We start from the raw sequence: 13,745 nt of genomic DNA on the forward strand, positions 1-13,745 counted from the left end.
TGCATGCGTGATATAGAAGACATGATCAGTGCGATACAGACTTTATATGCTGCATGCGTGATATAGAAGACATGATCAGTGCGATACAGACTTTATATGCTGCATGCGTGATATAGAAGACATGATCAGTGCGATACAGACTTTATATGCTGCATGCGTGATATAGAAGACATGATCAGTGTGGTGCAGACTGGCATGAACAAAGTGAAACTAAACACAGATGGCAACAAACTTGTTTTTATTTGAAATAAATGTCAAGCTAGGCGATGCTGCCAGCGTTGGAGGCGATCCTGGGCCAGAGATCAGCACACTCCTTCGCCACCGGGCCAGTGATGGCAGAACCTGACGATGCACAAAGCATTAATACAGTAAGTCAGTAATATGACACACACACACACAATAGGACATTAATACAGTAAGTCAGTGTTATGGCACACACACACAATAGGACATGAAAGAAGACATTTGAACAGACAATGTGAAATACAAACATGTTCCATCACTGATTGAGAGCAGCAGAAAGAAGTGTAACTGCCATCTCACCCACAGTGAAGGACTTTAATATTCTCTTACTGGACAACTCACACTGTCACGGTTTAGACAAAGCAAGTGCTTTTAGAAGAGGTCACACACACACACACACACACACACATATACATATACAGGTAAAAGCCAGTAAATTAGAATATTTGGAAAAACTTGATTTATTTCAGTAATTGCATTCAAAAGGTGTAACTTGTACATTATATTTATTCATTGCACACAGACTGATGCATTCAAATGTTTATTTCATTTAATTTTGATGATTTGAAGTGGCAACAAATGAAAATCCAAAATTCCGTGTGTCACAAAATTAGAATATTACTTAAGGCTAATACAAAAAAGGGATTTTTAGAAATGTTGGCCAACTGAAAAGTATGAAAATGAAAAATATGAGCATGTACAATACTCAATACTTGGTTGGAGCTCCTTTTGCTTCAATTACTGCGTTAATGCGGCGTGGCATGGAGTCGATGAGTTTCTGGCACTGCTCAGGTGTTATGAGAGCCCAGGTTGCTCTGATAGTGGCCTTCAACTCTTCTGCGTTTTTGGGTCTGGCATTCTGCATCTTCCTTTTCACAATACCCCACAGATTTTCTATGGGGCTAAGGTCAGGGGAGTTGGCGGGCCAATTTAGAACAGAAATACCATGGTCCGTAAACCAGGCACGGGTAGATCTTGCGCTGTGTGCAGGCGCCAAGTCCTGTTGGAACTTGAAATCTCCATCTCCATAGAGCAGGTCAGCAGCAGGAAGCATGAAGTGCTCTAAAACTTGCTGGTAGACGGCTGCGTTGACCCTGGATCTCAGGAAACAGAGTGGACCGACACCAGCAGATGACATGGCACCCCAAACCATCACTGATGGTGGAAACTTTACACTAGACTTCAGGCAACGTGGATCCTGTGCCTCTCCTGTCTTCCTCCAGACTCTGGGACCTCGATTTCCAAAGGAAATGCAAAATTTGCATGGTTGGGTGATGGTTTGGGGTGCCATGTCATCTGCTGGTGTCGGTCCACTCTGTTTCCTGAGATCCAGGGTCAACGCAGCCGTCTACCAGCAAGTTTTAGAGCACTTCATGCTTCCTGCTGCTGACCTGCTCTATGGAGATGGAGATTTCAAGTTCCAACAGGACTTGGCGCCTGCACACAGCGCAAAATCTACCCGTGCCTGGTTTACGGACCATGGTATTTCTGTTCTAAATTGGCCCGCCAACTCCCCTGACCTTAGCCCCATAGAAAATCTGTGGGGTATTGTGAAAAGGAAGATGCAGAATGCCAGACCCAAAAACGCAGAAGAGTTGAAGGCCACTATCAGCGCAACCTGGGCTCTCATAACACCTGAGCAGTGCCAGAAACTCATCGACTCCATGCCACGCCGCATTAACGCAGTAATTGAGGCAAAAGGAGCTCCAACCAAGTATTGAGTATTGTACATGCTCATATTTTTCATTTTCATACTTTTCAGTTGACCAACATTTCTAAAAATCCCTTTTTTGTATTAGCCTTAAGTAATATTCTAATTTTGTGACACACGGAATTTTGGATTTTCATTTGTTGCCACTTCAAATCATCAAAATTAAATGAAATAAACATTTGAATGCATCAGTCTGTGTGCAATGAATAAATATAATGTACAAGTTACACCTTTTGAATGCAATTACTGAAATAAATCAAGTTTTTCAAAATATTCTAATTTACTGGCTTTTACCTGTAAATATCTAACAAAGATGTTAGATACACATGACTACCACATCATGTGAGGTGGTAACATACTTGCCAACCCTCCTGAATTTCAGTGCCTCTCCCGAAAATCTCCTGGGACAACCATTCTCCCGAAAATCTCCCGATATCCAGCAAGACAACAATATTGGGGGCGTGCCTTAAAGGCACTGCCTTTAGCGTCCTCTCACCTGAAAAGGAGACTATTATATATGTCTCCGTTATCCATAGGTCTATCTATAAGCCATAAAGTTATCCATAGGTCTATCTATAAGCCATAAAGTTATCCATAGGTCTATCTATAAGCCATAAAGTTATCCATAGGGTTATCTATAAGCCATAAAGTTATCCATAGGTTTATCTATAAGCCATAAAGTTATCCATAGGTTTATCTATAAGCCATAAAGTTATCCATAGGTTTATCTATAAGCCATAAAGTTATCCATAGGGTTATCTATAAGCCATAAAGTCATCCATAGGTTTATAAGCCATAAAGTTATCCATAGGGTTATCTATAAGCCATAAAGTTATCCATAGGTTTATCTATAAACCATAAAGTTATCCATAGGTTTATCTATAAACCATAAAGTTATCCATAGGTTCATCTATAAGCCATAAAGTTATCCATAGGTTGATCTATAAGCCATAATGGATATAGTCACTCATGAGCTGGGCCACCTTGCAAGCAACATTCTGTTCTCATTTGCAGATGTCTTCAACCAATGCGTGAAGGATATGTTCCCAGGTTCAGAGATAACTCACCAGTACTCAAATGGCAGAACAAAAGCTACTCAAATAGTGAAAGGTAAGTGTTATTTTGAAGTAAGCAGCAAGTACAGTACAGTTAGTAGAACCCCACCCACCTCCTCAATTCAGAGGTCTCAAGGTTGGCAAGTATGGGTGGTGGTCATGTTTATAATAGTTACTCTGATAGCATGGTTCAATAAAAAAAGCAAACCCACCTTTCATTTCTCCTTTATTGTTGACAATGACCCCTGCGTTGTCCTCAAAGTAGAGAAAGACTCCATCCTTTCGCCGGTAAGACTTGCGCTGGCGTATGACCACTGCAGGATGTACTGTGGACAAGCACCTTCTTAGTATGTTCTATACTGGCCTCCTGGTGCACATGTGGACAGCTCTAATGACTGACTAGAAGGTTCTACAATGAGATCCACTGGCAGCCTTTAAAGGGGAACTGCACTTGTTGGAATGTTGTCTCTGGTTCACAATCCTTCCAAGGGACAACAAGACCTGTTTTGGCCATTCAAAAGATGAAGAAAACCCTCACAAGATGCAAATAGCAATGCAGGTGATGAGGTCATCTATTCTGTGTCACCTTCTTTACAGACTTTTTTTTTTTCATTTTTAGTGTAGTGGGTTTCCATCATTCACACACAGGACTTGTGTTGCTGTGAACACTTTCAGGACACATTAGTGCTGAGAAGCCACAGATGTATAAATAAATACTGCTGACTGTCATGAAGAGAAGTAGCTCCATTTTTGACACTCCTTTGATTCCCTTATAGGTACAAGATTTTATTTTTTAAAAACACAGAAGTGATGTTTTGACGCGATATTGAATGTTTAAACATTTTATCAGTACCGTATTTTCCGCACTATTAGCCGCACCTAAAAACCACAAATTTACTCAAAAGCTGACAGTCCGGCTTATAACCCGGTGCGCTTTACATATGGATTAATATTAAGATTCATTTTCATAAAGTTTCGGTCTCGCAACTACGGTAAACAGCCGCCATCTTTTTTCCCCGTAGAAGAGGAAGTGCTTCTTCTTCTACGCAAGCAACCGCCAAGGTAAGCACCCGCCCCCATAGAAGAGGAAGCGCTTCTTCTTCTACTGTAAGCAACCACCCGCCCGCGTAGAAGAAGAAGAAGGGCGCGGATATTACGTTTCATTTCCTTTGTGTGTTTACATCTATAAAGACCACAAAATGGCTCCTACTAAGCGACAGGTTTCCAAGACGCAATCTCTCCATCCGCACACGGACTACTATTTCACAGCAACTGCCTAAAGACTTTCAAGAAAAGCTGGCTACTTTCCGTGCATATTGTAAAAACAAGATAGCTGAAAAAAAGATCCGGCCAGAGAACATTATCAACATGGACGAGGTTCCACTGACTTTTGATATTCCTGTGAACCGCACTGTGGATACAACGGGAGCACGTACGGTGAATATTCGCACCACAGGGAATGAGAAGTCATCCTTCACTGTGGTTCTAGCTTGCCATGCTAATGGCCAGAAACTTCCACCCATGGTGATATTCAAAAGGAAGACCTTGCCAAAAGAGACCTTTCCAGCCGGCGTCATCATAAAAGCTAACTCGAAGGGATGGATGAAGAAAAGATGAGCGAGTGGTTAAGGTAAGTTTACGCGAAGAGGCCGGGTGGCTTTTTTCACGCAGCTCCGTCCATGTTGATATACGACTCCGTGCGCGCCCACATCACGCTGGTTTTTAATATATTATTAAAGTTTGACTGACCTATCTGACTGTTTTTTTGACATTCCTTTAGCGCAGTTAGATGCGGCTTATAACACGGGGCGGCTTATAGGTGGACAAAGTTTTGAAATATGCCGTTCATTGAAGGCGCGGCTTATAACCCAGGGCGGCTTATGGTGCGGAAAATACGGTAATTTCCTTTTTTACAGTTCTAGTATAAATATTTATGAATGAATGAGTCATCTTTGTTGTTTGTAAGCATGTGACTAAAATAACTTAAGCTGCATCTAGAAGTCGATGGCAAAATTAGAGCCATTAAATGTGTACGCTTCATTATCTGATTTGTGGACTAATGGTGAAGGTAATTGTTGACTAATGGACTATCAAAATAATAGTTAGTTGCAGCTCTAGAGGACTCAGTCCATCTCAGAAAGGAGGTCAAGTGGTGCAATTAGAACAGACGACAATGAGCCTAACACTTCCCATTTTGAAATTCTTCACTGGTATAAAAAGCGAGCCAGTCAAGCAAATAAAGGCAAGCTTACTCAAATCAGCTGTCTAGTGGGGCAAATGAAGGTGGAAAGAAGACATAATCCATCTTGTCTCATCACTGATTGAGATTGGTCAGTCACAAGGTGGACCTGCCATCTCACCCACAGTCATGGAGTTGCTGTTCCCTTCATGGACAACTCACTTTGTCACTAAGCAGACAAAGCAAGTGCTTTTTAGAAGGGGTGACATTACTGTGTTACCTGCGCAGGTAATAACACCAACTTTTTAGAAGGGGTGACATCCTGCCTGTCTGACAGCTGCACCTTCATTTAACAGCTTGCTACCCCTAAACACTTGCATCTCAAATCAGCACAGCTCATTCAAATCTGTGCTGGGCACCCACACAACTTGACTTTAAAAACATCACTTTTCAACAGTAAGAAGAATATAATGTGTACTAGCATAAAGCACCCATCTCCATCACCATGACATTTTGATCAGGATGTGTGCAATCAGGGCAGAACATTTTGAAAGGTGTGTTTACCGTATTTTTCGGAGTATAAGTCGCACCGGCCGAAAATGCATAATAAAGAAGGAAAAAAACATAAGTCGCACTGGAGTATAAGTCGCATTTTTTGGGGAAATGTATTTGATAAAAGCCAACAGCAAGAATAGACATTTGAAAGGCAATTTAAAATAAATGAAGAATAGTGAACAACAGGCTGAATAAGTGTACGTTATATGAGGCATAAATAACCAACTGGTATGTTAACGTAACATATTATGGTAAGAGTCATTCAAATAACTATAACATATAGAACATGCTATACGTTTACCAAACAATCTGTCACTCCTAATCGCTAAATCCCATGAAATCTTATACGTCTAGTCTCTTACGTGAATGAGATCAATTATATTAGATATTTTACACTATTGTGTTAATCATTTCACACATAAGTCGCTCCTGAGTATAAGTCGCACCCCCGGCCAAACTATGAAAAAAAATGCGACTTACAGTCCGAAAAATACGGTCAGAACAACACTTTGTTGTTAAGAGTGAACACTGAACAACTGCATCAATTTATTCTTCACAACTTCAAGTATTTTGCCAAGAGGATTATTTGTAATGTGTACTATTTCAGAATGTGCTTTTTGTCCAAAGTAAAACAATCTGAAGTTCAAGTTTTAATGACATGATTTTAGCAGTTTGACCCATGTGGGAATAGATGATCTCCTATGAGCTAACATGAGTTTGACAACCCTTTTATAAATATTTGGCCAGGTCACTACTTTAATGAATGCTCCTCCTAGGAAGTAGAACCCCACACAACTAGAATCAGTATCACTCCTCTATACAATTGTAAGTAAACATCTGCATAAATGGTATCCTTATTAACATGAAGGAAAACAAAAGAACAGGTCAACTTACAAGAACTATTTAAACTATTTAGTCTGTAACAGAAAAGATTTAAAATGTATCTGAAATTAAAAAAACAATCAATCTTTCACACATTTTGCAGTGCACAGCTTTTTGAAGCATGATACTGTACCGATAAAGCAGGCATGATACTGTACTGATAAATGTAGAGTATATGAATATATTTATATTATTTATTATTATTACTACTGTCTATTGTGAGCAAATTGTGGTGCTGAATTTTCCCCAGGGATCAAGTACTTTCTATTCTATTCTATAAAGCAGGCATGATACTGCACCGATAAAGCAGGCATGATACTGCACTGATAAAGCAGGCATGATACTGCACCGATAAAGCAGGCATGATACTGCACCGATAAAGCAGGCATGATACTGCACTGATAAAGCAGGCATGATACTGCACTGATAAAGCAGGCATGTTACTGCACTGATAAAGCAGGCATGATACTGCACTGATAAAGCAGGCATGATACTGCACTGATAAAGCAGGCATGATACTGCACTGATAAAGCAGGCATGATACTGCACTGATAAAGCAGGCATGATACTGCACTGATAAAGCAGGCATGATACTGCACTGATAAAGCAGGCATGATACTGCACTGATAAAGCAGGCATGATACTGCACTGATAAAGCAGGCATGATACTGCACTGATAAAGCAGGCATGATACTGCACTGATAAAGCAGGCATGATACTGCACTGATAAAGCAGGCATGATACTGCACTGATAAAGCAGGCATGATACTGCACTGATAAAGCAGGCATGATACTGCACTGATAAAGCAGGCATGATACTGCACTGATAAAGCAGGCATGATACTGCACTGATAAAGCAGGCATGATACTGCACTGATAAAGCAGGCATGATACTGCACTGATAAAGCAGGCATGATACTGCACTGATAAAGCAGGCATGATACTGCACTGATAAAGCAGGCATGATACTGCACTGATAAAGTAGGCATGATACTGCACTGATAAAGCAGGCATGATACTGCACTGATAAAGCAGGCATGATACTGCACTGATAAAGCAGGCATGATACTGCACTGATAAAGCAGGCATGATACACCCTCCCATGTGCAATTAGACATAACAGTATGAATATTGTAATAGTGAAACCTTGTTAATAATAATAATTGCGAGTGTGGACCACTCCAACTATCTAACAAGTCAATTGAAGTGACAACTGCATCATTCTTCACTCACCCTTCTTTCTAAGCTCTGGCTTGCCCTTCTTGACTGTTGCCATCACCATGTCACCCACTCCTGCTGCAGGCAGGCGGTTAAGGCGACCTTTGATGCCCTTCACAGAGATGATGTACAAGTTCTTGGCACCTTGAAGAAAGGTAACTACAATTAGCCATGTAACAGTCGTATTGCTTGAATGAATAGTATCCATGCTTCCCAAATACCATCAGAGCACTCAATAGGTAACCAACTTCTATTTCAGCTGCACACTTAGACGTCTACATGAAGTGGTCATAGTGACTCATGCTATTTGGATCTTAGTAATCCATCATGTCTCATCACTGATTGAGATTGGTCAGTCACAAGGTGGACCTGCCATCTCACCCACAGTCATGGAGTTGCTGTTCCCTTCATGGACAACTCACATTGTCACTAAGCAGACAAAGCAAGTGCTTTTTAGAAGGGGTGACATCCTGCCTGCTGAAAGGAATGTTTGACAGTCTCAACTTTCCACTTCAATTAGTTCCAGGACTGAGCTTGCAACTCCTAACACTTCTATCTCAGCCCATGTTAGTCAATTTAAATGTTTCATTTGTGCTGGGCGCCACCAAAACACCAGTTTTGAAATGTAACATGCTTTTAAAAACCATTGAATGAAAAATATGACATTAAATGTACTAGAAACTACAGTAGTTTCATGAAATGATGTTATCACCTTCGGACTTCTACGTCACAAATCAATTGTTTATGTTGCATGAGGATATCTTTGAGTGACTGACAGGTGAGGACAAAGTTGACCACACGTATTGTCTGCATAAACATTGGCACTACACTGGTTGTGCAAGATGGCAGAATTAGGACGATACACTTTTTCAATGATATTGTTTGCTGCTACTCAGCCTTATTGACCAGCTTCCTCTTGGGTATCTCTGCTCATTAGACATGTTGGATCTAATGAGACGCCAATCATAAACTAACCAGGATTATGAAGTCCTTGGTCTGCTGGAAGAGGTGAATGCTTTACATGACATGTCATAAAATGACTAATTGCTTGTACCACTATTGTATCAAACAATATGTCTTATCTAAAAGGTTGGTAAGAATGTGATGAAGCATAACATACCTGTGTTGTCTGCACAGTTAATAACTGCTCCTACTGGAAGACCCAACGAGATGCGGAACTTGGCCCCGGAGGAGCCACCACGTCCTGGTAAAAGAAGCAACGTTTAGCGTGTCCAACCTCCAGGATCACTCACTCTTGTGGAAAACCTCAACACAGGTGTATTTTGAACCAAGTTTATACCACTAGATGCTCTATTCTTTCGCTATGTAATTGCATGTATTACGTTCAACGATTGTTATTTATTTTATTAACAAAATGTAGCAGCTTTGTGGTTGTAGGTGTTACAGCAAGTTTTAAAGTGGCCATCAGGCCCTGAAAGAAAATGTTGAAAATCAAGACTACATATCCTGCAATTGGGTGCATTTCTATACCATTTCACCTTTAGATGTACCGTATTTTCCGCACTATAAGGCGCACCTAAAAACCACAATTTTTCTCAAAAGATGACAGTGCGCCTTATAACCCGGTGCGCTTTATTACGATTAATTTTCATAAAGTTTCGATCTCGCAACTTCGGTAAACAGCCGCCATCTTTTTTCCCGGTAGAACAGGAAGTGCTTCTTCTTCTACGCAAGCAACCGCCAAGGTAAGCACCCGCCCCCATAGAACAGGAAGCGCTACCGCCCGCCCCCGGAAGAAAAAGAAGCGCGCGGATATTTCGTTTCATTTCCTTTGTTTGTCTACATCTGTAAAGACCAGACTACAAAATGGCTCCTACTAAACGACACGCTTATAACGCAGAATTTAAAATTAAGGCAATAAGTCATGCCGAAGAACACGGAAATAGAGCAGCAGCAAGAGAATATAACATAAATGAATCAATGGTGCGTAGGTGGAGGAAGCAAGAAGATGACCTGCGCCAGGTAAAGAAGACAAAACAGAGCTTCCGAGGGAACAAAGCACGATGGCAACAGTTGGAGGACGAACTCGAACAGTGGGTTGTTGAGCAGAGAGCAGCAAGCAGAAGTGTCAGCACCATCACTATTCGAATGAAGGCAACAACGCTAGCAAGCGAACTTCACCTGGATGATTTTAAAGGTGGTGCTTCTTGGTGTTTTCGGTTTATGAAAAGACGCAATCTCTCCATCCGCACACGGACCACTGTTTCACAGCAACTGCCTAACGACTTTAAAGAAAAGCTGGCTACTTTCCGTGCATATTGTAAAAAGAAGATAGCGGAAAAAAAGATCCGGCCAGAGAACATTATCAACATGGACGAGGTTCCACTGACTTTTGATATTCCTGTGAACCGCACTGTTGATACAACGGGAGCACGTACGGTGAATATTCGCACCACTGGGAATGAAAAGTCGTCCTTCACTGTGGTTCTAGCTTGCCATGCTAATGGCCAGAAACTTCCTCCCATGGTCATATTCAAAAGGAAGACCTTGCCAAAAGAGACCTTTCCAGCCGGCGTCATCATAAAAGCTAACTCGAAGGGATGGATGGATGAAGAAAAGATGAGCGAGTGGTTAAGGGAAGTTTACGCGAAGCGGCCGGGTGGCTTTTTTCACGCTGCTCCGTCCATGTTGATATACGACTCTATGCGCGCCCACATCACAGATGGTGTCAAAAAACAAGTGAAGCACACAAATACAACACTCGCCGTCATTCCGGGTGGATTAACCAAAGAACTCCAACCGCTGGATATTGGTGTCAACAGGGCATTCAAATCACGACTGCGAACTGCGTGGGAAAAATGGATGACCGAAGGCGAACACACCTTCACTAAGACGGGCAGACAACGCCGGACGACATACGCCAACATCTGCCAGTGGATTGTAAATGCCTGGGCAGATATTTCTGTCACAACTGTGGTCCGAGCTTTCCGGAAGGCAGGATTCACAGAACTGCTGCACAACAACAGCGACACTGAATCCGATGATTTCGAAGAGACGGAGCCGGCCATTTTGGAAGCCACGCTTGCACAACTTTTCAATTCGGACACCGAAGACGAAGAATTCGAAGGATTTACCGGTACGAATGAAGAATAACTTCAGAAAGTGAGCGCTATGTTTATTTTGTGTGTTGTGTGTTGTGACATTAACGTTCGAGCAACATTACCGGTATGTTGCTATTGCTCTACACCATTTTGAATTTTACTATGTTTGTGATTGCACATTTGTACATTTTGGGACAGAGTTGTTAGAACGCTGGTTTTCAATATATTATTAAAGTTTGACTGAACTATCTGACTGTTTTTTTGACATTCACTTTAGCGCAGCGTTTTTTTGACATTCACTTTAGCGCAGCGTAGGCGCGGCTTATAGTCCGGGGCGGCTTATTGGTGGACAAAATTATGAAATATGTAATTCATAGAAGGTGCGGCTAATAATCCGGTGCGCCTTATAGTGCGGAAAATACGGTATTCTCATCTACTAACCTCTTTTGGCTGTCTCTGACATTTACATGTGCCAACTATCCTAAAGCCACACCCCCTTTAGTAATATACCCATGTTGTGCCCTATGTTTACATTCGTCATGTCAAAAACGTACCATCTCGCTGGCTAAAACATTTTTAGTTTTTTTTAAATGGATAATTGACTAATTACCATCATTGAAAATGCAATGTAAAATTCAACATACATGCAAAAAACTAAAAATATCCCATTTTGCAACTCTATCCGAAAGCCACGCCCCCACTGGTAATATACCTATGTTGTGCCCTATGTTTACACCCGTCACGTCAAAAACAGCTACTAATGAATGCTGTCGAACTACAACTGATTGGGAAGTAATTCTCCAGACATGACTAGCAGCCATCAACGTTGAGGCTCAGAGAGAACACAGGCGACAAGGAAGCTAGCGAGATGATGCTAACTAGTGAGCTTTTAACGAGCAATTCAATGCAGCATTTAGGGAAGAGGAACAGCGAGCACAAGGCTGAGGCAAGTGTTCAACATTCTTTGTTTGGATTTGATTGTTTTCATTTTTAGTGTAGTGGCTTTCCAACATTCACACAGGACTTTAGTTGCTGTTAAGAGTTCCAGTCAGACGGGTTTTCACGACACATTTCCGGTGTGTTTTGTGCTGAGAAGCCACAGATGTATAAATACTGCTGAATGTCATGAAGAGAGGTAGCTCCATCTTTTGACACTCCTTCAACTCCCTTCCTTATGCGCTACAATATTTTATTTTAAAAAACACAGAAGTGATGTTTTGACGCGAAATTGAATGTTTAAACATTTTATCCGTAGTTTCCTTTTTTACAGTTCTAGTATAAATAATTATGAATGAATGAGTCATCTTTAATGTGTGTAAGCATGTGACTAAAAGAACTTAAGCTGCATCTAAAAGTCGATGGCAAAATTAGAGCTATTAAATGTGTACGCTTCATTATCTAAATTGTGGACTAATGGTGAAGGTAATTGTTGACTAATGGACTATCAAAATAATACCTAGTTGCAGCTCTAGAGCAGTGGTTCTCAAATGGGGGTACGTGTACCCCTGGGGGTACTTGAAGGTATGCCAAGGGGTACGTGAGATTTTTTTTTTAAATATTCTAAAAATAGTAACAATTCAAAAATGATTTATAAATATATTTATTGAATAATACTTCAACAAAATATGAATGTAATCAAATCCAGTAGACTATTCCATTCATTACAATGCAACAATGCAATATTCAGTGTTGACAGCTAGATTTTTTGTGGACATGTTCCATAAATATTGATGTTAAAGATTTCTTTTTTTGTGAAGAAATGTATAGAATTAAGTTCATGAATCCAGATGGATCTATATTACAAACCCCAAAGAGGGCACTTTAAGTTGATGCTTACTTACTATCTTTATTTATAATTGAATCACTTGTTTATTTTTCAACAAGTTTTTAGTTATTTTTATATCTTTTTTTCAAAATAGTTCAAGAAAGACTACTACAAATTAAATAAATAAATAAGCAATATTTTGCACTGTTATACAATTTAATAAATCAGAAACTGATGACATAGTGCTGTATTTTACTTCTCTTTTTTTCAACCAAAAATGCTTTGCTCTGATTCTTTCTTTCTTTCGAACATGAACACACTTACATCATAATACATCACACAATTTCATATCATTTCATTTTACATCATGCCCGAAAAGGAGTAGGAAGAAGCAAAGCTTATTTAATCCTACCCCTTTCCCACTTCAAGCGTTTACAAATATATCGAATCATTTACTGACCTTTTTATATAATAAAATAACATCTATGAATTAGTATACAACAGTTTTGTAATATGTAATTAATTAATACAGTCATTATTAACATACTGAGATGAAGAATATCTTATTTTCAATAAGGTTGAAAGTATTTCTCATAATTCTTCTTTTTTGTACTCTGTAAGCACTATTATTTTGAACAACCTCTTAAACTGGATCATATCAGTACAATTTTTAACTTCTTTACTTAATCCATTCCATCATTTAATTCCACACACTGATATGCTAAAAGTTTTAAGTGTTGTACGTGCATATAAATGTTTTAAATTATTTTTTCCTCTAAGGTTATATTTCTCCTCTTTAGTTGAGAAGAATTGTTGTACATTCTTTGGTAGCAGGTTATAGTTTGCTTTGTACATCATTTTAGCTGTTTGCAATTTTACCAAATCACCAAAATTTAATATTTCTGACTTAATAAATAAAGGGTTTGTGTGTTCTCTATATCCAACATTACGGTATGTATTATTCTAACTGATCTTTTTTGTAACACGGTTAGCGAATGTAGCGCACATTTGTAGTTATTTCCCCATATTTCTGCACAATAACTCAGATATGGTAACACTAGCGAGCAGTAGAGAA

The 13,745-nt window shown here is 39.9% G+C and overlaps 1 protein-coding gene across 1 annotated transcript in view; it reads right to left on the minus strand.

Moving 5' to 3' along the window:
* Positions 1 to 221: 221 nt before the first annotated feature.
* The window catches only part of LOC133615118 (large ribosomal subunit protein uL14), a 16,093-nt gene continuing 2,569 nt past the window's right edge, over positions 222 to 13,745 (minus strand). The window contains exons 2-5 of the mRNA XM_061973475.1: positions 8,964 to 9,047; positions 7,859 to 7,987; positions 3,222 to 3,335; positions 222 to 342 (exon numbers count right to left, since the gene is read on the minus strand). Of these exons, the coding sequence (XP_061829459.1) occupies positions 260 to 342; positions 3,222 to 3,335; positions 7,859 to 7,987; positions 8,964 to 9,047 (410 nt within the window). The 3' untranslated portion in view covers positions 222 to 259. The remainder of the gene's footprint in view (positions 343 to 3,221; positions 3,336 to 7,858; positions 7,988 to 8,963; positions 9,048 to 13,745) is intronic.

Source organism: Nerophis lumbriciformis, linkage group LG22, assembly GCF_033978685.3.
Source record: "Nerophis lumbriciformis linkage group LG22, RoL_Nlum_v2.1, whole genome shotgun sequence".
In the NCBI taxonomy this organism is placed as follows: Eukaryota; Metazoa; Chordata; class Actinopteri; order Syngnathiformes; family Syngnathidae; genus Nerophis; species Nerophis lumbriciformis.